This window comes from Jaculus jaculus, chromosome 14 (genome assembly GCF_020740685.1).
Source record: "Jaculus jaculus isolate mJacJac1 chromosome 14, mJacJac1.mat.Y.cur, whole genome shotgun sequence".
NCBI classification, from domain to species: domain Eukaryota; kingdom Metazoa; phylum Chordata; class Mammalia; order Rodentia; family Dipodidae; genus Jaculus; species Jaculus jaculus.
Window position 1 is genome coordinate 15951838 of NC_059115.1, and position 26556 is coordinate 15978393.

General features: G+C 49.6%; 2 protein-coding genes and 1 non-coding gene across 3 annotated transcripts; 2 read left to right on the forward strand and 1 right to left on the reverse strand.

Annotated features, from left to right (window-relative positions):
- The first annotated feature begins 2943 nt into the window (after window positions 1–2943).
- Lilrb3 (leukocyte immunoglobulin like receptor B3) lies at window positions 2944–10023 on the forward strand. The gene is made up of 15 exons (XM_045133583.1): window positions 2944–2987; window positions 3212–3247; window positions 3432–3716; window positions 3853–4155; window positions 4467–4751; window positions 4871–5179; window positions 5373–5657; window positions 5852–6154; window positions 6387–6437; window positions 7303–7419; window positions 7919–7994; window positions 8073–8110; window positions 8307–8359; window positions 9566–9691; window positions 9767–10023. The coding sequence occupies exons 1-15, from the start codon at window positions 2954–2956 to the stop codon at window positions 9938–9940; spliced, it is 2475 nt and encodes an 824-aa protein (XP_044989518.1). The 5' UTR covers window positions 2944–2953; the 3' UTR covers window positions 9941–10023.
- A 2990-nt stretch (window positions 10024–13013) lies between these two features.
- Rps9 (ribosomal protein S9) lies at window positions 13014–17645 on the reverse strand. The gene is made up of 5 exons (XM_045134556.1): window positions 17616–17645; window positions 17226–17347; window positions 16938–17060; window positions 14037–14223; window positions 13014–13263 (listed from the first exon to the last, which is right to left on the reverse strand). Exons 2-5 carry the CDS (start codon window positions 17320–17322, stop codon window positions 13086–13088), a joined length of 585 nt encoding a protein of 194 aa, XP_044990491.1. The 5' UTR covers window positions 17323–17347; window positions 17616–17645; the 3' UTR covers window positions 13014–13085.
- A 1338-nt stretch (window positions 17646–18983) lies between these two features.
- On the forward strand, window positions 18984–19087 carry LOC123454913. Its single transcript, XR_006633563.1, has one exon. It is a non-coding gene; the product is annotated as a U6 spliceosomal RNA (small nuclear RNA).
- Window positions 19088–26556: the final 7469 nt, after the last annotated feature.

A 26556-nucleotide genomic window follows, 5' to 3' on the forward strand; every position in this document is an offset into this window, starting at 1 on the left:
TGTATCTGGACCCCACAGTGTCCTCAAGCGATAACCTGACCCTGCTGTCCGTCACTGAGCCAGGTGAACGCTTTCCTTCTACATACAGAGGAGGCAGCTGCTGTTCCCTTGCATCTAAGATCAGTGAACCGAGGTGGGCAGCACCAAGTAGAGTTCTTTTGAAAATATTTTTAAATTTATTTATTTAAGAGAAGAGACAGAGCCGGGCGTGGTGGCGCACGCCTTTAATCCCAGCACTCAGGAGGCAGAGGTAGGAGGATTGTCCTGAGTTTGAGGCCACCCTGAGACTACAGAGTGAATTCCAGGCCAGCCTTGGATAGAGTGAGACCCTGCCTTAAAAAAAAAAAAAAAAAAAAAACTCCCATTAGTCTTTGGCCAAAAAGAGAGGCTACACCCATCAAAATCCCTCTTAATTAACTATATTTCTCCCCTTTCATCCACACTGCTCTCACTGTCTGTTAGAGAATCTGTTTTCTTTTTTCACGGAAGGCCGAGAAATCTGGGAGAACCACAGTCCGTCAACATGGCAAGCAGGGTGACTGACTCCCATTTGTGAGCTGAGCGCCTCCTGCACATCAGCCACGGGCCTGGTGACGCCACAGAGGAAGTGGGAAGTTAAGCACTGGAAAGGGGCCTGAAGGCTTTTTCTCGGGACATCAACCATCCTCCTGCTGCTCTTTCTCCTCATTCTGCTCTTTCAGCTCCAACACAGGCATCAGGGCAAACACAGGAAGGAGAGTGAGCAGGTAGTGGGGTGCTGGGAAGGCTGTGGGTGTGCTGGGACGCAGGAGGCGCTGGCTCCTCTGTGAGCCATCCAAGCAGGAGCTCATGGGATCAGACCCTAGGATGCCAGTGAGGCTGGGACAGAACAGTTAGGTCTAGTCTTCATAACATCAAATCAGAAACACACGATCCTTCGACACCTGTAAATACTTCCCTGAGCTTTCTCACCTATTGAAATATTTGCACACTTACACTGTATGGGTACTTTTTATTATTTGTATTATTTCATGTTTATTTTATTTGAAAGAGAGAGGCAGAGAGAGACACAATTGGTGCATCAGGACATCCAGCCACTGCAATGGAACTCCCGACATGTGCACCACCTTGTGTATGCGTCACCTTGTGCATATGGCTTACGTGGGATATGGAGAGCCGAACATGGGTCATTAGGCTTCACTGGAAAGCATCTTAACTGCTAAGCCAGCTCTCCAGCCCTAATTTTTTTTGTTTTGTTTTTTTGTTGTTGTCGTTTTCTTTGGAATTCACTATGTAGTCTCAGGGTGGCCTCAAACTCATGGCGATCCTCCTACCTCTGTCTCCCAAGTGCTGGAATTAAAGGCATGCGCCACCATGCCCCGCTAACTTTTTTTTTTTTTTAAATTTTATTTATTTACTTGAGAGCGATAGACACAGAGAGAAAGACAGATAGAGGGAGAGAGAGAGAATGGGCGCGCCAGGGTTTCCAGCCTCTGCAAACGAACTCCAGATGCATGCGCCCCTTTGTGCATCTGGCTAACGTGGGACCTGGGGAACCGAGCCTCGAACCGGGGTCATTAGGCTTCACAGGCAAGCGCTTAACCGCTAAGCCATCTCTCCAGCCCCCCCGCTAACTTTTGATCATTTAAATTCAACTCCCTACTTCCCACAACACCTCCTCCTTTCTATCTTCATGCTATCCTCTGACATATCCTGTGCTGTACACAGGGTTCCTCCATGGCCTGACCCAGGAATCTGGCCTGACCAGAGGGATGGTTCTGCATGTCTACATGTCCACTCTTCAAAATGTCACATCTACTCAGAATGTTGAGAGTGATGGGCCCAATGTGACCCTCCTGGTTGCACTGTCACACTCACGTGAGACAGATACTTCTGTGTGACAATTTTGGAGTAAATGTGTTTTATACACACAAGGGGGAGTGACTTGTACTGACTATGGGCCCCGGACATTGAGCTGAGAGCAAGTAAAGGACCCTTCAACGCATGGTGCAACACCATGAATCCCCATATCCTAGCCCCATGGTGTTCCGTGGTCTGGAGATCAGCAGTGAAGGAAGCTTTGCACATCCTAGACACCAGTGACACCGCAACCCTGAAGTCCACATTGCAAACTCCAAGTGAGAACCTCAGGGACAAGACCCTCATGCTCGAGCTGGCAGGGGTACAGCATGACACACAGGCATTGGAGAGAAGTTAGTTCTGACCCCCAAAAGGAGAACTTTACCGCAGGAAACAGGGGCACTGAGGAGGTCACAGTGACTCTGAAGGTTGTTCCCAGAGAGACAGGATGGTGTTCAACAGAGGAAACCCACCCCAGAGCCATGAGAACAGCCATGCTTCTTCCCCTGTCTCTCCTGTGCTCATCCCCAGGAGGAAGCTCACAAGAGGAGAGAGAGAGAGAGAGAGAGAGAGCACTGCACATTAGGTGCTCACTGCTTCTCTATGGCTCTATGTCTGCCCCACAGCATCAACTGCACCTTCCCTAAATCATCTCCAGGCCTCGAGAGACAACTGGGCATGAGGACCCCACAGCGCTTTATGGGCAGTTCAACTAAGGAGTGATGGAGACCCCATGGGGAGGCTGTGGGAGGGGAAGACGATCCCTCATCCAGCCCCAGCTGGAGGGCTCACCTAAGGAGGTAGCAGGATTATTTGCCAGTACACCCAGGCCCTCAATATGATGAGACCGTATCAGGCAGACATGGATGGGGTTGGAGGAGATGCCGTCTTCATAAAAAGTAGCTATAGTCTGGGACCCGCCCAAACCACAGCACTGAGCAGAGAGGCAAGTGCCTGGGGACAGCAGTTCTTCTTTCTTGTGGGGCTGCTGAAGAGATAATCATGTGATGGGAGCGCCCTGCCTCCAAAGGCCCCACCCACTGCTGCCTAACCGTCTGGCCAGGCCCTGCGGGCCCAGTTCACAAGTTCTGTGAAGCCACTGGGAGGAGCTGCAATGACCTTCACCTTCATAGCCCTGACCTGTCTGGGTGAGATGTGAAGAGGGGAAGGGGTTCCTGTGTTCTTGGCAAGACTCTGCCAACATCCACGCCATTGTTCATGAGAAAACCTCGAGGGTTGAGGACACGAAGGGAAAGGGAGGGGAGGGGAGGAGAGGGAAGAGGAGGGAAGGAGAGGGGGTCTGGGGAAGGGAGGGAGGGAAGGGCCTGCTCAACCTTCAAGGGCAAACTTCTCACAGGGAGCTCTCTTCCAGGGCTGAGTCTGGGACCCAGGACCTCAGTGTTGGCTGGTGAGTGTGTCCCCACACGTCCTGTGTATCTCCTCCTCACTGGGGACCAGGAGCCACTCCTGTGCAGTGTGCATGGACAGCAGCAGCTGAGAGCGGATCCCAGGGCTGCCTAGAGAGTCCTGGGGCAGAGGGCTGGGGTCTGAGGAGGCAATGTCCTGGGACTCAGTCTCTGATTTCCCCACAGGGAACCTTCTCAAGCCCACCATTAGGGCTGAGCCAGGCTCGGTGGTCACCAGTGGAATGAGGGTAACCATCTTTTGTGAAGGAACCAAAGGAGTCCACGAATACTATGTCTATAGAGATGGAAGCCTATATCCCTGGAGCACACAGAGGCCACTGGATGGTAGAAATGAGGCCGAGTTCTCCATTCCCTACATTGAGCACTATGATGCAGGGCAATATCACTGTAACTATTGGACCTCTGCTGGCTGGTCACAGTACAGTGACCCCCTGGAGCTGGTGGTGACAGGTGAGAGGACAATCAGGGTCCCATCCCGAGGCTGTGAACTCAGGAAAGAGGTCTGCATTTGGGAGCGTCCCCTCCTCTCGGCCCAACGCTGGGTCACACGAGAGGTGAGAGCCCACACTATCACCTTCTCTCCTAGGATTCTACGTGAATCCCAGCTTGTCAGCCCTGCCCAGCTCTGTGGTGACCTCAGGAGGGAATTTGACCCTCCAGTGTGCTTCGTGGCAGGCATATGACAGGTTCATTCTGGTTAAGGAAGGGCAGAATCTCACCTGGACCCAGGTCCCACAATATGCATACACTAGTGAACAGTATCAGGCCCTATTCCCTGTGGGTCCTGTGACACCCAGCCAGAGGTGGACATTCAGATGCTATGGCTACTTCATGAGCAACCGTCTGCTGTGGTCAATGCCCAGTGGCCTCTTGGAGCTCCTGGTCTCAGGTGAGGAAGCCCCGGGCTTGCCCTAGAATGACGTTGGACTTGATACAGGTTCCCAGGGGAGGCCCAGGTGTGTCGTATGTGAGGGGAGTCAGGGCTCCTGAGCATGCTGACAGGGCCTGGGAGAAGTGGGACCCAAGACACATGCACCAGAGGGGGAACTGTGAGAGTGAAACCCAGAAGGACCAGGAGAAAGATGGGTCTTCACGTGCTCTCCTGGCCCCTCTGCTACTCAGGGGTCAGCATGTCATCTCCAAGTGTCGCCTTCACTGTGCACTGTTCACACACCTGTCTCCTTACCTTCCTCCCTGCAGGGACCCTCCACAAACCCACCATCTGGGCTGAGCCAGGCTCCGTGACCACCACAGGAGCTTCTGTGACCATCTGGTGTCAGGGGATCCAAGAGACACAAATATATATCCTACACAAAGAAGGAAACCAAGTGCCCTGGGGTAGACAGAGCCCACTGGAGCCCAGGAACAAGGCCAAGTTCTCCATCTCACCCATGACAAAGCACCATGCAGGTCGATATCGCTGTTACTGCTATGGCCCTGCGGGGTGGTCACAGCACAGTGATCCCCTGGAGCTGGTGGTGACAGGTGAGAGGACACTCAGGGGACCCAGCTGTAGGCTCTGCAGTCAGGAAAGGGGTCTACAACGCTGAGCGACAAGGTGGGAGATGTGAGCCCATTTAATACTACATCCCCTTCTCTCCTAGGATTATACTACAGCAAACCCCATTTATCAGCCCCGCCCAGTCCTGTAGTGACCTCAGGAAGGAACATGACCCTCCAGTGTGTCTCTCACTCAAGATATGAATGGTTCATTCTGACCAAGGAAGGAGGACAGGAGCTCTCCTGGACCCTGAACTCTCAGTATATATTCACTAACGGACAGCACCAGGCTCTGTTCACTGTGGGCCCCATGACGCCCAGTCACAGTGGGATATTCCGATGTTATGGCTCATACAAGAGCTCCCCACAGATGTGGTCAAAACCCAGTGACCCCCTGAAGATACATGTCTCAGGTAAGAAAGCCGCATCATTTCTTGGAACCCTAAATTCTTTGCTTTGAGCTGTGTTCCCAGGGGAGTCCCAGGTTGCTGAGGGGTGTCTCTGATCCTTAGTCAGAGCCAGAGCCTGTGAGGCACTGACACCTACAGGTCATGATGGGAAGAGGCAGGAACCAGCGCATCAACTCCTGAATCATCTTCCCTCCAGGGCAGTCCAGGAAACCCTTCCTGCTGACCCAGCCAGGCCCGATCTTGGACCCTGGAAAGAACCTGACCCTCCTCTGTCATGCCAACATCACCTATGACACATTTTTTCTGACCAAGGAGGGAAGCAGAAACCTCCTCCAGCAATCCCAGGCTGGGGCCTTTCAGGCTAACTTTCTTCAGGGCCCTGTGAGCAGGTCCCACGGGGGCCGCTACAGATGCTACGGTGCACACAATCTCTCCTCTGAATGGTCGGCCCCCAGCAGCCCCGTGGACATCCTGATCACAGGTGAGGAGGCTAGGAAACAGGTCCAATCAGGGACACAGACTGCACAGAGCCCAGGAAGTAATGGCCAGGGCCAGATTTGGGGCTGGGGGAGCGGTAGAGTCACAGGAAACAGAGTGAACTGGGTCCTCAGAGCCAGCTCCTCATGAGGCCTCCTGACCAAAGCAGGCAGTCCCTTATCCATCCCTCTTCTCTAGGACAACTCCCTGTCGTACCCTCCCTGTCAGTGCAACCAGGCCCTGCGGTGTCCTCAGGAGAGAATGTGACCCTGCTGTGTCAGTCACGGAGCCCTGTGGACACTTTTCTTCTGTATAGAGAGGGGGCAGTTGATCCCTACCTGCACCGTAGATCAGGGTCCCGTGCCTGGCAGTATCAGGCAGAATTCTCCATGAACGCCGTGACTGCTGACCTCGGGGGGACCTACAAGTGCTACTGCTCTCAAGAGTCTGCCCCCTACCTGCTGTCGTACCCCAGCTCCCCCGTGGAGCTCACAGTCTCAGGTGAGGGTGCACTAGAGGGTGACTCGGAATACTGGCTGGGATGAAAGTGAGGAGGCCTAGAGAGGACCGGTCAGAGAGGACTCACACCAAACCCCCCTCGTTGGGATCAGGATCCCCTGAGGAGCAGGAAGGTTGTGAGGAGGCTGCAAGGCTGATGATGTAGGCTAGTCAGCAGAGACAGGGTCCTAAGGGCGGCCTTCATCCTTCACTCTCCTCTTGTCCTCTTTCTCAGGACCCTCTGCAGGGCCCAGCCTTCCACCCTCAAGACACATCCCAACAGCTGGTGAGTGTCAGGAGCCTCAGTCTAGGAGTCTGCTCCATCCCCAGGCTTCCTGGAGATGCTTGGCCCATCAGACTCATGGCTTCTGGGTCAGCTCAGCTTGTGTCCAGAAGCCTGGGAGTCAAGAGATCCCAACAAGGACCCAGAAGCCCAGAGGCTTGGACAATGTGTTGCAGGAGTGTTCAGGCATAGAGAGGTGTTGGGTCTGAGGCCTGGGGAAGAGCTGCTAGGGTGGGGTTGAGAGAGGCCCTAGTCCAGACCCCATCTCACCCCAGCAGACTGAAAACCCTCCCCTCACCCCAATGGAGTCCTCCAGAGAGCTAAGTGAGGACTCTGTTGGGAGGTGGACACAGGGGAACAAGAGCTAATAATGGGGTTGGGACAGTCTCTTCTGAAGATGCTGGCTTAGAAAAGCCCACACCGTGTCCAAGTGTACTGAAGAGAGTCCTGTCAAGAGCTTCAAGTTCCTTTCAGGGCTGACCTGACTGTGACCTCTCTTGGCAGAGAAAGCCTCCCAGGGAAGCATCTAGAAACCTACAGTGTGTGTCCTCTGCACAGTTCTGATGACATTGCACAGGGGTGGGGCAAAAGGCCATGGCAGGACATTCGGGCTCCTTCCCTACAGCTTGTGGGGCCCAGCTCTGGGGGAGGGAATAAGGCTGGAAGTCAAATTCCTTGGGTTCTTATTTCCAGCTGGGTGACCTGGGAAGGTAAATGGCTGGGAGGGGAGGTGGGAGAGACACTCCCATGTGGCGTGATTGTGACGGATGTGGGTGACGGATGCAGAGACCCAGTGTGGGCCTGGCACACGGCCAGGTGCTCAGTCAAGGAGCTTTGTTACGCATTCATGATATCTTTTGTGCCCCAGGACTGAAAAGATACCTGAAGCTTCTCATCGGGCTGTCAGCGGCCTTCCTACTCCTGCTGTCCCTCCTCATCTTCCTCTTGGTCCTCCGGAGCAGGTGTCAGGACAAACACAAGGACAGTGAGTAGGGGGGCACCAGTGACCTGGGCCCCAGGAGGCGGTAAGATCCCCTGCAGGTCATCCAGGCACGGGCTTAGGGCAACACATCCAGGGACAGCAGCCAGACTAGGGCAGGTCAGTTTACAAACAGTCCTGCAGAATCTCAAATCAGAAATAGCAATCTTAAATGGGGCGTGGTGGTGCACGCCTTTAATCCCAGCACTTGGGAGGCAGAGGTAGGTGGATCGCTGTGAGTTCAAGGCCACCCTGAGACTGCATAGTGAATTCCAGGTCAGCCTAGGCTAGAGACCCTACCCTGGAAAAAACAACAAAAATAAACAAACAAACAAAAAAGCAATCTTCGTGCCTGTGCAAATTTCAGGTATTCTGTAAACTTTCCCATCTCCTAAATAATTATGCAGTCACCCCCTGTGTTTTCACTTCCCCTTCCTTACTTTGTATGTGCCTGGGGGAAGGGGCTTCCCCACCCTTCTACCCAAGACTCATCCCTCTCCTACAGTCCAGAGTGAGACCCACTTGCAGCTTCCTGCTGGGGCTGTGGAGCCAGTGCGCAGAGACAGAGGCCCTCAAGAGAGGTACGTCTATGGGGGGAGGACCCGATTCCTACTTGCCCACCACGCTTTATGGCCACTAACACCCCCTTATCTCTCCAGCTCCAGACCTGCTGCTGTCATCCAGGAAAAAAGCCTGTGTGAGAGGAAGAGGGCCCCAGGATGAGGGAGGGAGATGCCCAAGGTGGCAAGGAGGGCCTGGGGTCAGCGCTTGTGGACAGAGCTCCACACTATGGACAGAGGGACATCACCACACTCCATGGCTGTCTGATCTGGGGGAGTGAATGATCCCAGGGACTCTGGCCAGGAGACAGTTCCCTTATTCTGCCCACTCAGATGCTTCCGTGAAGGACACACAACACAAAGACAGCATGGAGCTGGACAGCTGGGTGAGACTCTTGTTCCCATCCACAGTGCTGAGGAACTTCGAATCCATGTTTAATCCAGGGGGCCCTTGTCTGGCCATCCCTCGGCCATGTGACCCCAGCAGCTGACTCCTCCCTGTACAAGCACCAGCCTCTTTCATGCTGGAACCTCATTCTTTCCTGACTTTTATGGCTGTGGCCACTCCTCCCTGTCTCTTTGCTGGCTCCTTAGCATGTCTGGTTGCTAGCATGCTCCCAGGGTCTCAGGACACAGGAGGAAATAAGCCCCCACACCCTTGAGACACCCCTCTACTTATTCACCCAGCCAGTCACAGGGGTCTCCTTTTTTTTTTTTTTTTTTTCGAGGTAGGGTCTCACTCTAGCCCAGGCTGACTAGGAATTCACCATGTAGTCTCAGGGTGGCCTTGAACTCATGGTGATCCTCCTACCTCTGCCTCTGAGTGCTGGGATTAAAGGCGCACGCCACGCCTTTAATAATAGGAATCTCCCTGTTGACCAGGCTTCCTGAAGGGACTGCAGATACAGCTGGGAGCAGAGCTCCCACCCGTCCTGAGACAAGCCTGAATGGGACACAACATTCACATAAATGCAATGAAGCACAAAAAGTATCTTTGAGGGTGTGGTGGCGCATGCCTTTAGTCCCAGCACTCGGGAGGCAGAGGTAGGAAGATCACCGTGAATTCAAGGCCACTCTGAGACTATATAGTTAATTCCAAAGACCCTAGCTCTAAAAACCAAAAAAAAATTTAAAAAGTATCTTTGAGAAAATGAAACAGAAAAAAGGTTGGAGTGTGCGGGGCAAAGGGCCAGTGTGAATTACAGGGAGGACTCTGGGAAGTGTCTTCTGAGAGGAAGCATGGCTGGAGTGGCCCTCACGGTCATTGAATGGACTAGCTCCTGGATGCAGGGTTTTATAGCAGGAGCAAAGGTCCTGGGGCAGAAATATGCTTTTTTAGAAAGATAAACTGTGTGGCTGGAGACAAGAGAGTGAGGGTCAGAGTGTTAGTATGAGGCCAGAACTACAGGAAGCTGGCAGACTCTCCCACACCCACTGCCTCAGGAAGCCTTTGAAGACCCCGCTAGGAACACCAAAATCTGATGTAAATGTCTAATGAATCATTCTGGCCACTCTCTATATGAAAGCTGGCTGGAGGAGATCCTGAGTGGAACAGGAGACAGTGTCTGAGTCTGACTGTGTCTCTGCTGCAGAGCCCACCTGATGAAGACTCCCAGGGACAGGTGTATGCCCAGGTGAAACCCTCCAGGCTCAGGAGGGTAAGGGACACCACTTCTTCGTCCCTGTCAGGGCAATTCCTGGACACGAATAAGGGACAGGTAGGCAAGGATGAAAACCTTCCCAGGTCCCCAGGTTCTCAATTTCAAGTACATAACTTCCTGTCTCCACTCTAGGCTGCTGCATCTGAGGAGACCCAGGATGTGATCTACACCCAGCTGTGCAATGTGACTCTCAAACAGGGTGCACCTGCACCTCCTTCCTCCCAGGAAGGGGAGCACCCAGAGGAACCTGTTGTGTATGCTGCTGTGGCATCCACTTGCCCAAGAGCAGCACACAGAAACACTTGAGTAATGACCTGCAGCCAGCCAGGACATCAGACCTCCAGATTTCTGGCAATTTTGGGAACTCACCTGAATCTACCCCACATGTAACTAACATTCTACATTGTGGAAATAAAACATGAGATTTTCCAACAGTCAAGGAGAAACTAAGCAGAATGGTGGGGATGTTTTGAATCTAGTGAAAACCCAAATCTGTCTAATGAGAAATTAAGAATCATGAATGAAGCCTAGCATGGTGGAGCACACCTTTAATCCCAGCACTCAGGAGGCAGAGGTAGGAAGATCGCCATGAGTTAGAGGCCACCCTGAGACTACAGAGTGGATTCCAGGTCAGCCTGAGCTAGATTGAGACCCTACCTCAAGAAACCAAAATAAATAACTACACACACACACACACACACACACACACACACACACACAGAGGGGAGGGAGGGAAGAGAAAAAGAAAGGAAGGGAGAGAAGGAAGAGAAAGAACCATGAATGAAGGCAGATATGGTGTGATTACATCCTAGAACTCAGTGGTGAAGCAAAATTGTCACATAGTAGCCAGGCATGGTGGCACATGCCTTTATCCCAGCACTCAGGGGGCAAAGGTGGGAAAACTGCTGTTGAGTTCGAGACCCTACCTCGAAAACCCAAAAAGTACATTATCACATAGTAAGTTTCATGCCAGCCTGGGCTAGACACACTGTCAAATTGTTGGGAAACAGGAGGATTAAGAGGCTACCTATTAAGATCAAGGCCAACCTGGACTACATAAGTCCCTATCTCAAAAGACAAATGAGGGCTGGCTGAGATGGCTCTAGTTAAGATACTTGCCTGCCAAAGCCTAATGATCTGAGTTCAATTCCCCAGTACCCATGTAAGCCAGATGCAGAGTAGTACATGAAATCTGGAGTTCATTTGCATCACCTAGCAGCCCTGGCATGCCCATTCTCTCTCTCAAATAATATATCCACGGCAGTGACTACCTCGAAAGACTAAACTTAAAAAAAAAAGGTCATTGGAACTTTTATGGGAATGCTGATAATGTTGAATTTGTACAATATTCTCTATTATGTGCCACCTGACCTGAAATTCACTATGCCATCTCAGGCTGTCCTTGAACTCACAGCCATCATCCTACCTCTGCTTGGGATAATCAATCCTCTGGGATTAAAGGTGTGCGCCACCACCACGCCTGGCTCAATCTTTTTTAAAAATTTATTCACAAGACAGAAAGAATGAGAATGGGCACACCAGGGCCTCTGGCTACCGCAACTCCAGAAGCATGTGTCACCATGTTACATGGCTGACATGGGCTCTAGGGAATGGAGCGTTAGGCCCTTAGGCTTCACAGGCAAGCACCTCAACCAAGCTCTCTCTCCAGGCCTCTGGTTTCAAATCCTGATTAGGATTATTCCTGTTTATTTAATTCTATGCTGAGTCTACTGGGAATAGGATTTTTTTGTGTGCTCTCTCAGATTCTGCAGAATTTACTGCAGACCTAGGAAAGCACCGGGGTGCGCTGAAGGTTGCTTTCCAACTTCCTGAAGGAGTTCTGGAGGCAGAACTCCATAGACCACCCCAGACACCAACCCCTGCCACTCCACACTGCTCCCTCCCCAGCTCACTTCCTGGAGACTGCAGAGGGGGGCGCTAAAGAGATGGGCTAGTGGTTAAGATGGGTTACCTGCAAAGCCTAAGGACCCAGGCTCAATTCCCCAGTACCCACACCAACCAGATGCGTAAGGTGGAGCTCATATGCAGTAGCTAGAGATCCTGGTGTGACCACTCTAACTGCCTTGCTTTCAAATATATATGGCAGGCAAGAGGATGGGTAGAAAGAGGGAGAATGGGGCTTGGCAGGTGGTCGGGGCAAGGTGTGAGTAAAAATGGCTCTTGGCTTAGGTGGAGAACCCGATTGTCATTCTGCAAGGCCCTGGCCAAGTCTTACAGCTCTTTCTGATCCTGCAGAGATGTGAGATTCTTGGAAAGAAAATAAACTCCTTGATCTGTGTTGCTCATCAACACCCCCATGCTGCTTTCAACCAAGGGCTAGGTGCTAGGTGGCCAGGTGGTCCTGATGGGCACACCCATAAACTTGTCACATGTTTAACCCAGCAAGCCCTTCTCTAGGCCCACACCACTCAGCATCAGCTGGAAGTTTGCTAGTCCTGACGCCACTCTCCTCCCTGAGGTCTGTCCTGCAGGAGCCAAGGGTGGAGGCCCAGCCACTGGCTTCTTTCCTCCCTCACCCAGGCACAGCTGTGTGCTCACACTGCAAGTGAGGGTCTGCGCCGCTTGCTCCGTGGCCACATCTCCAAGGAGTTTTACCTATACATCCCTGACAGATATACCCTAGAGTGCAATCAGGAAGACCACCATTGCCTCTGCACCTGCTCCATCCAAACTGCTTAGGATTTTTTGACTGCAGGGTGTGACCTGGATCCAGCTAGGAAACTGTCCCTCAGGACTTTCCCCACAGAAGACAGCTGCCAATGTCTGCTGCAAAAGCCCAAATCCCACTCTCTTAAGAGGCCACAGGGTCCTTGGAAGCACAGGAGGTACATCTGACTCCTTTAAACTACAGAGGACTGGAAAGTCTATGCAGACGGTGCAGTAGCTCAAGGGTGTTTCCCTGCATTGAAGCAGGAGACTATTTCCCCATAGTGACTAAGCTGCAGCAAGCTAAGCAGCTGGGGATGCTTGCTCAATTCCAAGTTTCTTCCTCAAAGCAAACCACTTTCTTCCTCCTCCAGATTCTGAGAAAGGCAAAGCAGGGAAAAGGGAAGGCCACCCCCCACCTGACCACCAGTACAAAAACCAACCCCATCAAGGGCTCCTGAACTGTCTCTTAGGGTCACCAACCCATTTCCTCATCTTCAAACACAAAATGGAAAGCTTGCCACCCAATACAGAGGCAATACATGTATGTTTCTTCTGTGGCGAACTAAGGACAGGGACCACCACCAGGGAGATGTTCAGTCAGTTCCTAGGAACTAAAGCGCTAAGCACCACGGTGGTGTGACCTACCCCCACATACGCTTTTTTCCACTGCAGAGGCCATATTCGGAGCAAGGATACACCAACAAACCAACACCATAGTACTGGTAGTTTTATTAGCTGACTGGAAAACTAGACAACCCTCCCAAGCTCAAAGAGTATGGGCTTAATCCTCTTCCTCATCATCACCAGCTCCGGCCCCACCCTGGCCCTTCTTGGCATTCTTCCTCTTCACACGACCTGGACGGCCACCACCGTATGGAGAACGGAGGGAGAAGTCGATGTGCTTCTGAGAATCCAGGCGGACAATGAAGGATGGGATGTTCACCACCTGCTTGCGGACCCTGAAGGGGAAGAGCAAGTGAAGAGGATGGAGTCCTCGCTGTCACTGAGCTGATGTGGTTGGCAACACAGCTGCACTGATGTTACAGACTCCGGCTGCTTGCACGGGCACAAGCATCACCTGACTCATTCATGTAAAACCTTATGAACCCAAACCCTCAACCCTGCCCAGCCCTGACCTCAGTTACCACTGCAGTTTCCCTGCTTGAGGCTAAGCCCCTGCGACCATCTCACACACCAGACAGTGAGTAAAGCTAAGGGATCACAATGCTGGTGCGAAGCAGTAATCAGTCTTGTATAGCATCCCAAATAAACAGGATCTACTTTACAGAACAGGCATGTGAATTCCTACTTGCTCAACTGGTCTTGTACCAGCCAAAATGGAACTGTGAACTCACGAGAATACAATGATGACTGGACCTTACAGCAAAGCCAGACAGCTCAGTTTATCCAACTAGCACAGGCCCAATCCTCACCCCCTGGGGGAGGGCACCAAGAGCTGTTACCTGTCCAGCTGCTCCTATGCCTGGCAGAAGCCTTCACAAGGTGTACGGCTGAAGCCGCAGTGACCCTTGCGCTGGGCTATGGAGAGGGAGGCAAGGCTGGCCCCAATTTCCCCATGTGCTGTATGCACGGTGTGACTGTGTACCCTCAAGGTGAGCTCACATGTCAGCTCCAAGGACTGCACAGGAGATAGGGACGTAGGCTTAGCAAAGAGAACCAACCACCAGAGGTTAATTTAGTCCTGGGAAGATGGGCCAAGTTGCAACATTACCTGATATGGCGCTGGCGGATGAGCACACGGGCATGGTGGATAGACTTGGCCAGGCCCAGCTTAAAGACCTGGGTCTGCAGCCGCCTCTCCAAGAAATCCTCAATCTTCAGGCCCAGGATGTAATCCAGCTTCATCTTGCCCTCATCCAGCACCCCAATGCGAACAAGTCGCCGAAGCAGAGCATTACCTGGGAACAGGAAGGATCCAATGCAGTTGTGACCTCAGACTCGAGTTTACATCTGGCAGTCTTAGTGGTGGGCCTTAGACAGAATACCAGTCACCATGCAAGTCATGTAACCCTCAAAGCCATCCTTAGGTTACAGACAATGCTGCACATGTTACAAGGAGTACACATAAGCCTGTGTAACACATTTAAAATGAATCTCTCAGCCAGGCATGGTGGTGCACACCTTGAATCCCAGCAGAGAATTACTGAATTCAAGGCCACCTTGAGACAACATAGTGAATTCCAGGTCAGCCTGTCAAGGAGGGAGGAGACCCTACCTCGAAAAAGAACCCCCCCCAAAAAAACCTCTCAACTGCCTACAGATGCTGGCTGTCACCCTTCTTCCAACCCAGGCTCAGGAAAGTCTACCACCTGATCATCCCAAGGCATGGCTCCTCTATTGGGCACATTATCATCACAGACTAAAAATTTCTACCCTTAAATAGAAAAGCCAGATGCACAGGGTGGGGCATGAGTCAAATTTGTTTGTAGTGACAGGATGCCCTTGTGTGCCCTCTCTCCCCCAGTCTTCCTCTCGGCTTACTTTCAGGGTGCTGAGGATGGAGCGCTTGTACAGCATGCATGAAGCCCTGGGTGCAATCTCCAGCACCACACACAACCAAGCACAGTGCTGCACGTCTAATACCAGCAGTCAGATCAGGATAAAGCAGAAACTTCAAGCCAGCCTGGGCTACATACTCAGTCGTAGGCCAACAAGGGATATGAAGCATCCCATTACAAAACTTTAGAAAAAGCAGCTGGGAGAGGCAGAGCGTGCCTTTGGTCCAGCACTTGGGAGGCACGGGTCGGTAGGAGGGAGGACGGCCACCCTGGGCCTGGGCTAGGGTGAAACCCTACCTAGGAAAAAAAAAATTAGAAAAACAAACAGCCTCAAACAAACAACAAAAAAGGATGCTCACTTCTTATGTGGTGTTATTACCTTAACTATTGGATTACATTAACCCACAATCATTGGAATACTTTTCGATATTCCTTAGATTATCTTCCCTTAAGTGTGAAAGGAGGCTAGCACCCTGAAGACCCAAGACCCTACTAAGGACACAAGAAGGGACACATGACATCTTTCCCAGAATACTAAAATGACATTAACTATTTTAAATACTTACCATTGACATCCAAATGCAAACATAAAAACATATCCAAAGAAAAACAAAAATGTTACTTCACCTTTGTATTTTTTTTTGAGGTAGGGTCAGCTCAGGCCAACCTGCAATTCATTATGTAGTCTCAAGGTGGCCTTGAACTCTAGTGATCCTACCTCTGCCTCCTAAGTGCTGAGATTAAAGGTGTGCTCCACCACACCCATCTTGAGAGGGAGTTATGTATGATCAGGGTACACTATGCCTATATATACAGAGTGCAAAAAGGTTAAGAAAACCTTCCTATCTGGACTGGACACCACTTTCACTTCTCCCCTGAGTGCTGGTATTGAAGGCATGTGCCACCACGCCTGGCTGTTACTTCACCTGTACTTTTTTTTTTATAAATTTTTTTATTTATTTATTTGAGCGACAGACAGAGAGAGAAAGACAGAGGGAGAGAGAGAATGGGCGTGCCAGGGCTTCCAGCCTCTGCAAACGAACTCCAGATGCGTGCGCCCCCTTGTGCATCTGGCTAACGTGGGACCTGGGGAACCGAGCCTCAAACCGGGGTCCTTAGGCTTCACAGGCAAGCGTTTAACCACTAAGCCATCTCACCAACCCTCACCTGTACTATTAAGGGGAGGTTAGGGTCAGCAACTGCACTAGAAACAAAAGTGTATTAGGTATGTTGGCTGGAAAGATGGCTCAGCAGCTAATGGCATTTGCTTGCAAAGCATGACATCCCAGTACCCATGTAAAGCCAGATGCATCTGCAATGGCTTAAGGCCCTGGCTCAGCCTTCTGTCTCTTTTCTATCTGTCTGCTTGCAAATAAATATTAGGTACTGGGCTGCAGAGATGGCTCCGCAGTTAAGGAACTTGCCTGCAAAGCCTAATGACTTGGGTTCAATTCCCCAGTAACTACATAAAGCCAGATGCACAAAGTGGCCCATACATCTGGAGTGCGTATACATACATACAGCTGGAGGCTCTGGCATGCCCATTTTAACGGGTATTTTTCATGGTCTCCATTTGACCAATGCCGACAAATTAAAATGTTTTGAAAATTAAATAGGCCTCGGATGAAAACAATGTCATCAAGGCACAACACAGTTGTATTAAAGTGCTTCTGTTTGTAATCTGAAAAACTTTTCACTCAAGAACCTTCTTGTCAGTCCATCAATGTGGGAAAGGCTGAATTTGAACCTAGGCAGGCCGTATTGAAGTGCCAACACCAAAGCTAAGAACAGGGTCTCCTGGCCAAGAGAACATTCTGAGGGTCTTCATGCACAGGCTTTTCTTACAGCCTGCTTCCACCCAGGCAACTTTCACTTCTGCCCAAGAACACCAAAAAGATAGCTCTCTCTACTGCAGCCTATCTTCCCACAGAAGTGCCACCAAACTGTGAACCTGGGTAAGTCTGCGTTCCAAAGTCCTCTGTAACCCCAGTACTCGGGAGGGTGATACACAGACTGGTGCCAAGTTCAAAGCCAGCATGGACTCCAGCGAGTTCCTGGCCAAACCTGGGCTAGGGACCTTGTCCTCCATCTCTCTACGGAGGGATGATACACACCTTCGAAAAGACGCCGCGGGTCCTTTTCGTCCAGCGTCAGCAGCTCGCGGGCAGCCTTCCGGATCTTCGCCAGGGTAAACTTAACCCTCCAGACCTCACGTTTGTTCCGGAGCCCATACTCGCCTGCACATGGGTGGGGAGGGAGGACAGGCGCATGCGTCGGTATACGAGCTCTCACCCAGTCCTCGGTGGAGGGGACACCACAGGGCCCCGGCAGAGCGAGCACGTGGGCGACCTCTCCCACGTCCCAACTCTCCCCCAAGCAGAAGCTCCGCCTCCGCCACTCACCGATCAGCTTCAGCTCCTGGTCGAGACGGGATTTCTCGAACGGTCTCCGCGGGGTCACGTAAGTCTTGCGACAAACCCAGCTCCGGGCAACCGGCATGTTGGCTCCGCGGGGCCGCACGTGCCTGCGCGGAGAGCGAAAGGACCACGTCAAGAACGCCTGGGCGCCTGCGCAGTCCCACAACACCGCGCCCCGACCGCAGGGCGCCGGTCGGTCTCGCGAGACCTGCGACGAACGCTTTCCGTCTGATCACCCGCGCACAACTAGGCTAGATTCCCGCCCCGCCGCCCTCCTCTCACCCCTACTGCCCAAGCCCACTCGCGAAAACTCGGACGGCCCCACGATCGTAAACCCCAACCCGGAGAACTAAGACACCTACAGAGCCCGCTCACCTAAGCAACCCCTAGCAGAAAGAGGCACGCCGCCGCCGGGCCGCGTTCTTATAACAAATTCACCACGTTCTGACGTCATCACGCACGGCCTGGTCGGCGCCAATCAGAAGAAGCGTTGTTAACGGAGGGAAAAGCAGACGAGTGCCGAGGTTGGGCCAGAGCGGCGCTAAACTGGTACAGCTAAAGCTGTTACCCATCCAGAGAGGAGGAAAGTGGCCCGCTGACTGGGGCGGGAGCCTCTCCCAGCCCTGTGGTTGACGCAAGCGAGACAGGCGCCCTCTTTCACGCACCACTGCCCCTGCCTTTTTTTTTTTTTTTGGGGGGGGTCGGGTTTTAGGATAGGTTTTCACTCTAGACCAGGCTGACCTGGAATTCACTATGTAGCCTCAGGGCGACCTGGAACTCAGGGAAAGGCCTGCGCCTCCACACCGGCCAACATTTTCTTTTTTAATGATTTTTATTTATTTACAAGGGCAAAGAGAAGAGGGACGGAGATAGAATGGGCATGCCAGGGCTTCTTGCTACCCCAGACACATGCTTCACTTTGTGCATCTGGCTTAACGTGGGTACTGGGAAATCGATCCCATGTCATCAGACTTTGCAAGCAAGTGCCGTTAGCCACTGATCCGTCTCTCCAGCCCGACATTTTCTCTTTAATTTTTTTTTTTTAAATTTCTGTGTGCATGTGTATATGTGTACCAGGGCCTCTTGCTGCTGCAAGTGAACACCAAATGCTTGTGTCACTTATTGCCTCTGGCTTTTGTGGGTGGCTTGGGATTTAACTGAAGCTCTCAGGCTTGCCACTGAGACATCTTCTTAGCCCCATAATGACATTTTCATTCATTTAAGTATAGTTTTTCCTGAAGGCATGTGAACAAACTTTTGTTAGAATGGATGCAGTTATTTTGAGTACCCCTGCTGCCCAAGAGCAAGACCAGACGGGCAAGCCCAGACTCAGTGCTGCCCAAGCTGAGGGAACTTTGAATCATCAGTTTTACCATTTTGGGACCACTGTCATAGGAAGTGTTTAGCTTTCTGGATTGCTACTAGAGGTGGGGATGGCTCAGTGACTGAGGGCTTGTAATGCCTGCCAGTCAGAGTTTAATTCACCAGTGTTTACATAAAGCCAGATGCACAAAGTGGCAGCCTGAGCTAGAGTGAAACCCTACCTCAAAAAACAAACAAACAAAAAAAAACACCAGGGCTGGAGAGATGGCTTAGCATTTAAGGTATTTGCCTGCAAAACCAAAGGACCTCAGTTTGATTTCCCAGGAACATGTTAGCCAGATGCACAAGGTGGTGCATGCATGTGGAGTTCATTTATTTCTCTCTCTCGTTCCCTCTCTCAAATAAATAAAAACAAAATATTTTTTTAAAGCAGCAAATTCTCTAAGATTGGAACAATACAGAGAAGATTAGCATGGCTCTTATGCAAGGATGATGTGCAAATTCATGAAGCATTACCTTAAAAAAATAAGCGCTTGCCTGTGAAGCCTAAGGACCCCGGTTCGAGGCTCGGTTCCCCAGGTCCCACGTTAGCCAGATGCACAAGGGGGCGCACGCGTCTGGAGTTCGTTTGCAGAGGCTGGAAGCCCTGGCACGCCCAGTTTCTCTCTCTCCCTCTATCTGTCTTTCTCTCTGTGTCTGTCACTCTCAAATAAATAAATAAAAAATATTTTTAAAAATTTCTTAAAAAAATAAGTTTTTATAAAAGATTTATATATTAGAGGGGGGAAGAAGGGGTGCACCAGGGCCTCTAGGCACTGCAAACGAACTCCAGATGCATGTGTCACCATGTGCATCTGTATTACATGGGACCTGGAGAATCGAATCTGGGTCCTTAGACTGTGCAGGCATGTGCCTTAACCGCTAAGCCATCTTTCCAAAAGAAAAAACAAAAAGTTTTATGAGCTGAGTGTGGTGGTGCATGCCTTTTGTTCCAGCACTATATAGGTAGAGGTAGGAGGATCTCAACGAGTTTGAGACTACATAGTGACTTCCAGGTCAGCCTGGGCTAGAGCAAAACACTACCTCAAAAAAAAAAAAAAAAAAGAGAGTGGGGCCTTTAATCCCAACTTTTGGGAGGCAGAGGTAGGAGGATTGACATGAGTTCAAGGCCAGCCTGAGACTGTATAGTGACTTCCAGGTAGGGCTGGGCTAGAGCAAGACCCTATCTCAAAAACAAAAACAAAAAATGTTTTATGAAAGCAGGAACCCGATCCTCCGTACCAGTCCTACATATTAAATCTGTGAGTGACTTACTGTGAATAACCACATACATCCTCTCCCTCCCTTCCCCCTTCTCTCCTACTGAGAATTGAACCCAGGGCTTTGCTCATGATAAGCAAGTGACCCCCTTACTATGGATTCTAGCAGACCCTCTACCCCTGAATCATGCTCCCATTCCGTCACTAGTGGACTCTAGGATGTATTTACCACTGAGTCACGACCCCCACTCCAGATCCCACTGTGGATTCTAGACTGGAGCTCTATCTCTGAAACGCACCCTCAGCCTTCACTGTGGATTCTAGGCAAGTGCTCTATCACCATGTCCACAGTCCACACCCCTTAAAAATTTTTATTTGCAAACGGGTGCGGGAATGGGTGCACCATGGCCTCTTGCCACTGCTAATGAACTATGGATGCAAGTGCTACTTTCTACATCTGGCTTTACATGCATTCTGAGAAATCAACCTGGGCCACCAGGCTTTGCGAGCAAGCCCTTTTAACTGCTGAGCCATCTCTCTAACTCCCCACTCCTTGTTTGAGGTCAAGGTCTTGCAATTACAGTCCCAGCTGCCCTCAAGCTTCTGAGCGCTGGACTTAAAGTCACTGTGTCTGACATATGTATCTTCTCAATGATCATTTTATTTATTTATCTAGTTAGTTAGTTAGTTACTTTTTTTTTTTTTTTTTGATTTTTCGAGGTAGGGTCTCACTCTAGCCCAGGCTGACCTGGAATTCACTATGGAGTCTCAGGGTGGCCTAGAACTCACAGCAATCCTCCTACCTCTGTCTCCCAAATGCTGGGATTAAAGGCATGCACCACCACACCCAGTTTACCATCTTCTCTTGTCATTCCCTTTTCCCATTGCCCCCATCTCCCTTGTTTTTTTTTGTTTTTTTTTATTTGTTTGCTTGTTTTGAGGAAGGGTCTCACTATAGTCCAGACTGACCTAGAATTCATGCTGTAGTCCCAGGCTGGCCTGAAATTCATGACAATCCTATCTCAGCCTCTCAAGTACTGGGACTGAAGGTGTATACCACCATACCTGGCTTTGTTTTTAATCTAAATTCCATGTAAGAAAACATGCAATATTTATCTTTCTGAGCCTGGCCTATTCTGTTAATATGATGATCTTCTATTCCATCTGCTTTTTTTTTTTTTTTAATTTGAAAGAATGAGGGAAAGGAGGTGGGGTAGGAGGGAATGGGCACACCAGGGCCTTCAGCCATTGCAAACGAACTCCAGACGCATGTGCTACCTTGTGTATCTGGCTTATGTGGGTCCTGGGGAATTGAACTTAGGTCTTCCACCTTTAAAAAAAGTGTCGTTGGCTGGAGAGATGGCTTAGCAGTTAAGACGTTTGCCTGCAAAGCCAAAGGACCTAAGTTCAATTCCTCAGGACCCACGTAAGCCAGACGCACAAGGTAGCACATGCGTCTGGAGTTCGTTTGTAGTGACTGAAGGCCCTGGAGCCTCCATCCTCTCTCTCTCTGTCTTTGTATTTCTCCCTGTGTCTTTCTCTCAAATAAATAAATAAATAAAATATTTTAAAAACAATGTCTCGAAGCATGCACATACTGCTTCTTACACAAAAATGGTTTTCTTTCTAAGCATGCAAAAGCTACTTTTGTAACATACTGAATTGTACACAGTTAAGTTTTCAGCTACCTACTTTATGTTAATTTGCAAATAGCTACTTCAAATTTATTTGGAATTTTATTTTTAAATCTCTGTTCTGAGACAAAAAAACAAGGGGGGAGGGAGGGCATTACTATGGGGTATTTTTTTATAATCATGGAAGTTGTTAATAAAAAAATTTTTTGAAGAAAAAAAACACAATAAAATTTATCCCTGGGATAGAGGATAGTCCTAGGACAGGGAAGAGTTAGAACTGGAGTTTATAGAAACAGCAAGAATTTGCAGATAAATAGCCCACTACCTGAAATAGGAAAATGGCTAGGAAGGGGAAAAAGAGGAGCTCCCTTGTATATTACAGACCGGGAGACAGGCAAGTGAGGCTCTGAGATCCCGAGGACGAGTGAGGTTATGAGACTGTGAGGTCTCATGGTGAAGCCAGTTAAATCACACCTGCCCCCAGCACTGCCTGCCTCTCCATTCAAGAAACTTTCCAGAGGTTTATGAGATCCTAAGACTTTGCCTGGTAAATCTGCTTTGTTCTGTTCCCTTTATATTGTATTCAATCCCCTTAAGTTAGTGTAAACTTCATTCAAAATGAAAATACTTAAAAATATATTTTGGGGCTGGAGAGATGACTCAGTGATTAAGGCGCTTGCCTTGCAAATCTTAATGACCGGGATTGGATTCCCCAGTACCCTATGTAAAACCAGTTGCACAAAGTGTCACATGTGTCTGGAGGACCTGGCATTACCGTCCTTTCATTCTTTCTTTCTGGTTGGAAAAACATCCACCAATCCATTCCCCCCCCCCACACACATACACCATATATATAGGGAATTCACTATGTAGTCTCAGGGTAGCCTTGCACTTTGAACTCATAGTGATCCTCCTACCTCTGCCTCCTGAGTGCTGGGATTAAAGGCGTGCACCGCCACACTTTTTTTTTTTTTTTTTTTAAGATTAAGCCTTTCTACTGGGGGGGGGGGGATAGTTTTTTGTTGTTTTTTTTTCCCGAGGTTTCTCTCTCTCTCTCCCTGCTAACTCTTTCGCTTTCACTCAATATGTGTGTGTGTGTGTGTGTTTCAAGGTAGGTTTTCACTCTAGCTCAGGCTGACATGGAACTCACTTTAATCCTAGGTTGGTCTTAAACTCATGGCAATCCTCCTTCCTCCGCCTCCTGAGTGTTGGGATTAAAGATGTGTGCTACCATGCCTGGCTAATATATATTTGGTTTTTTGTTTGTTTGTTTGTTTGTTTTTGGTTTTTCGAGGTAGGGTCTCACTCTGGTCCAGGCTGACCTGGAATTAACTCTGTAGTCTCAGGGTGGCCTTGAACTCATGGCGATCCTCCTACCTCTGCCTCCCGAGTGCTGGGATTAAAGGCGTGCACCACCACGCCCAGCTATATTTGGTTTTTTGAGTAGGGTCTCATTCTAGCCCAGGCTAACCTGGAAATCACTATGTAGTCTCAGGGTGACATTGAACTCATGGCAATCCTCCTACCTCTGCCTCCCAAATGCTGGGATTAAAGCTGTGTGCCACAATGCCCAGCTTTAAAGCATTTTTTAAAAAATATTTTTATTTATTTGAGAGAGAAAGAGATAGAAAGGGAGATAGGGGGAGATAGAGAGATAATATATATGGGCTCACCAGAGCCTCTAGTCACTGCAAATGAACTCAAGATGCATGTGCCTCTTGTACATCTGGCTTTATATGGGTACTGGGGAATTGAACCTGGGTCCTTTGCTGGCAAGTGCCTTAACCACTAAGCAATCTTTCTAGGCAATAAAAATTTTAAAGCTGCGCATGGTGGCGCACGCCTTCAATCCTGGCACTCAGGAGGCAGAGGTGGGAGAACCGCCGTGAGTTTGAGGCCACCCTGAGACTACATAGCAAATTCCAGGTCAGCCTGAGCTAGAGTGAGACCCTACCTTGAACCCCTCCCCCAAAAAAGTTTTTTTTTTAATTTATTTGAGATGGGGTGGTGGAGAATGGGCACACCAGGCCTCTTGCTGCTACAAACTACAGATGTATGTGCTGCTTTGTGAATCTAGCTCTATGTGAGTAATGGGCCATTGAACTTAGGCTGGCAGGGTTTGCAAGCAATCACCTTTAATCACTGAGCCATCTCCCCTGCCTATTTTTTGAGGCAGATTCTTTGTGGTGATTTCAATATAAAATGTCCCCATAGTCACAATTTGGGAAAATTGTGGTGCTTTGGGGTGGTAGAGCCATGCTGGAGGAGGTATGTCACTGGAGGTAGAGCTCGAAGTTTATTAGTCTAGCCCACTGCATACAAAGGGTCAGCTCACTCTTGCTGCTCTCCCAGATGCTGTGACAAGGTGTGACACCCGCCTCTGCTCTGCCATGTTTTCCTTGCTGTGATGAAATTTACCCTCAAGAATGTCAGCAGCTGAAATAACCCTTTCATCCCATCAGCTGCTTTGGTTGGGTGGAAATGGCCCCATAGACTCTTGGGCTTTTTGTTGTTGTTGTTGTTGTTGTTTGTTTTGAGGTAGGCCTTCACTCTAGTCCAGGCTAACCTGGAATTCACTATGTATTCTCAGGGTGGCCTTGAACTCATGGCAATCAGCCTACCTCTGCCTCCCCAGTGCTAGGATTAAAGGCATGTGGCACCACACCTGGCCTCTCACTCTCTCTCGCTCTCTCTCAGATAGATAGATAGATAGATAGATAGATAGATAGATAGATAGATAGATAAAAATGGCTTTAAAAAACGACTGAGTAAGCCAGGCATGGTGGCACTCGGGAGACAGAGGTAGGAGTATTGCCATGAGTTCGAAGCCACTCCTCATGTTTTTCGGTTACATTGGTTGGCCTGGGAGACCCAGCAATCCTTGTGTCTGTCTTCCTCACTATTGGGGTCACAGGCATGTATGACCATGCCTGGCTTCTTACATGGGTGCTGGGAGCTGAACTCAGGCCCTCATGCTTGCTCAGTGTGCCATCTCCTTAACCCTTTTACTTTTTTTTTTTTTTCAGTTTTTCATGGTAGGGTCTCACTCTAGCCCAGGCTGACCTGGAATTCACTGTGTTGTCTCAGGATGGCCTCGAACTCATTGCAATTCTCCTACCTCTGCCTCCCTAGTGCTGCGTTAATTAAAGGCGTGTGCCACCACGCCCGGCCCTTTTACTTTTTGAGACAGTATCTCACTAAACTGCCCTGCTCTGAAGTCTGTGTAGGTCTTGAACACCTGTGATTCTCCTGTCTCAGTATCCTCAGCACCTAGGATGACAAAACTGCACTAGGCCTCACTTGGACATTTTCTTTTTACCAGTTTGGTAATCCCAACACTCAGGAAAGCAAGGAACTCCTTTTGCCCGTTTAAGGCATTAGAGGAAGGGAGGGAAGGTAACTTACTTTTTTGTGTTTTGGTTTTTCAAGGTAGGGTCTTGCTCTAGCTCAGGCTGACCTGGAATTCACTACGTAGTCTAAAGGTGGCCTCAAACTCACGGTGATCTTCCTACCTCTGCCTCCCGAGTGCTGGGATTAAAGGTGTGTGCCACCATGCCCGGCTTAACATTTTTTTTTTTCATAGTTTTTCCATGATTATAAAAAATATCCCATGGTAATACCCTCCCCCCTGCACTTTCCCCTTTGAAATTCCATTCTCCATTATATCCGGCTTAACATTTCTTTTTTTTATTTTTATTTATTTATTTTGGTTTTTCGAGGTAGGGTCTCACTCTGGTCCAGGCTGACCTGGAATTAACTCTGTAGTCTCAGGGTGGCCTCGAACTCACGGTGATCCTCCTACCTCTGCCTCCTGAGTGCTGGGATTAAAGGCGTGCGCCACCACGCCCGGCCGGCTTAACATTTCTTAAATGTTCATATATGTGTTTATTTGAGAGATAGAAGAGGCAGAAAAAAACAGGTGTAGTGACATGCATCTGGAGCTCATATTTATTTTATTTGAAAGAGAGGCAGATAATGGGCACACCAAAGCCTCTGATCACTCCAAATGAACTCCAGATGCATGCACCACTGTGCATTTGGCTTTATGTGGGAATCAAACTCGGGTTGTTAGATTTTGCAGGCAAGTGCCTTAACCATTGAGCCACCTCTCCAGTCCTTGGGTGTTTTCTTAATTATCTTTGTATGGTGCATGAGAGTGCACATGGGGTTCAGAGGACACCTTGGGGGTCAGTCCTTATCTTCCATCTTTTTTTTTTTTTTTTTTTGAGGTAGGGTCTCACTCCAGCCCAGGCTGACCTGAAATTTACTATGTAGTCTCAGGGTAGCTTCGAACTCACGGTGATCCTCTTAACTCTGCCTCCTGAGTGCTGGGAATAAAGGTGTGTGCCACCATGCCCGACCTCATCTTCCATCTTGTTTGAGGTAGGGTCACCACTGCATATGACAGGCTGGCTGACCCATGAGGTTCTGGGTATTCTCCTGTCTCTGCCTCCCATCTCATCATAGGAGTGCTAGGATTGAGAATGCTTGCTACTGTGTGTTTTTGTTTTTTTAGTATTTTTATTATTTATTTATTTGAGAGAGAGATAAAGGCAGGTAGATAGTGAGAGTGTGTGTGTGCCAAGGCCTCTACCCACTGCAAATGAACTCCAGTTGCATGCACCACTTTGTGCATCTGGCTTTTTGTGGGTCCTGGGGAATCAAAGCTGGGTCCTTTGGCTTTGTAGGCAAGCATCTTAACCACTAAGCCATCTCTCCCCATTCCCCTGTTTTTCATGTCTTTTTTTTTTTTTTTCTTTTTCTTTTTTGGTTTTTCAAGGTAGAGTCTCATTCTAGCCCAGGCTGACCTGGAACTCACTATGTAGTCGCAGGGTGGCCTCAAATTCTCCTCCTACCTCTGCCTCCCAAGTGCTGGGATTAAAGACACGACACCACACCAGGCTGTGTAAATCTTTTCAAGGCAAAGCTAAGTGCGATGAAGCCAAGTGACCTAGGAGTCAGAAACTCCAGGTACAGCACCCAAACCTGGTACTCACTAGTTATGTGACGCTGGACAAGTCACTCTATTTCTTAACTGAATATGCAAATGAGTGCACCCACATATCCAGAAGTGCTGTAAGAACTGAAATCAGAAACCTG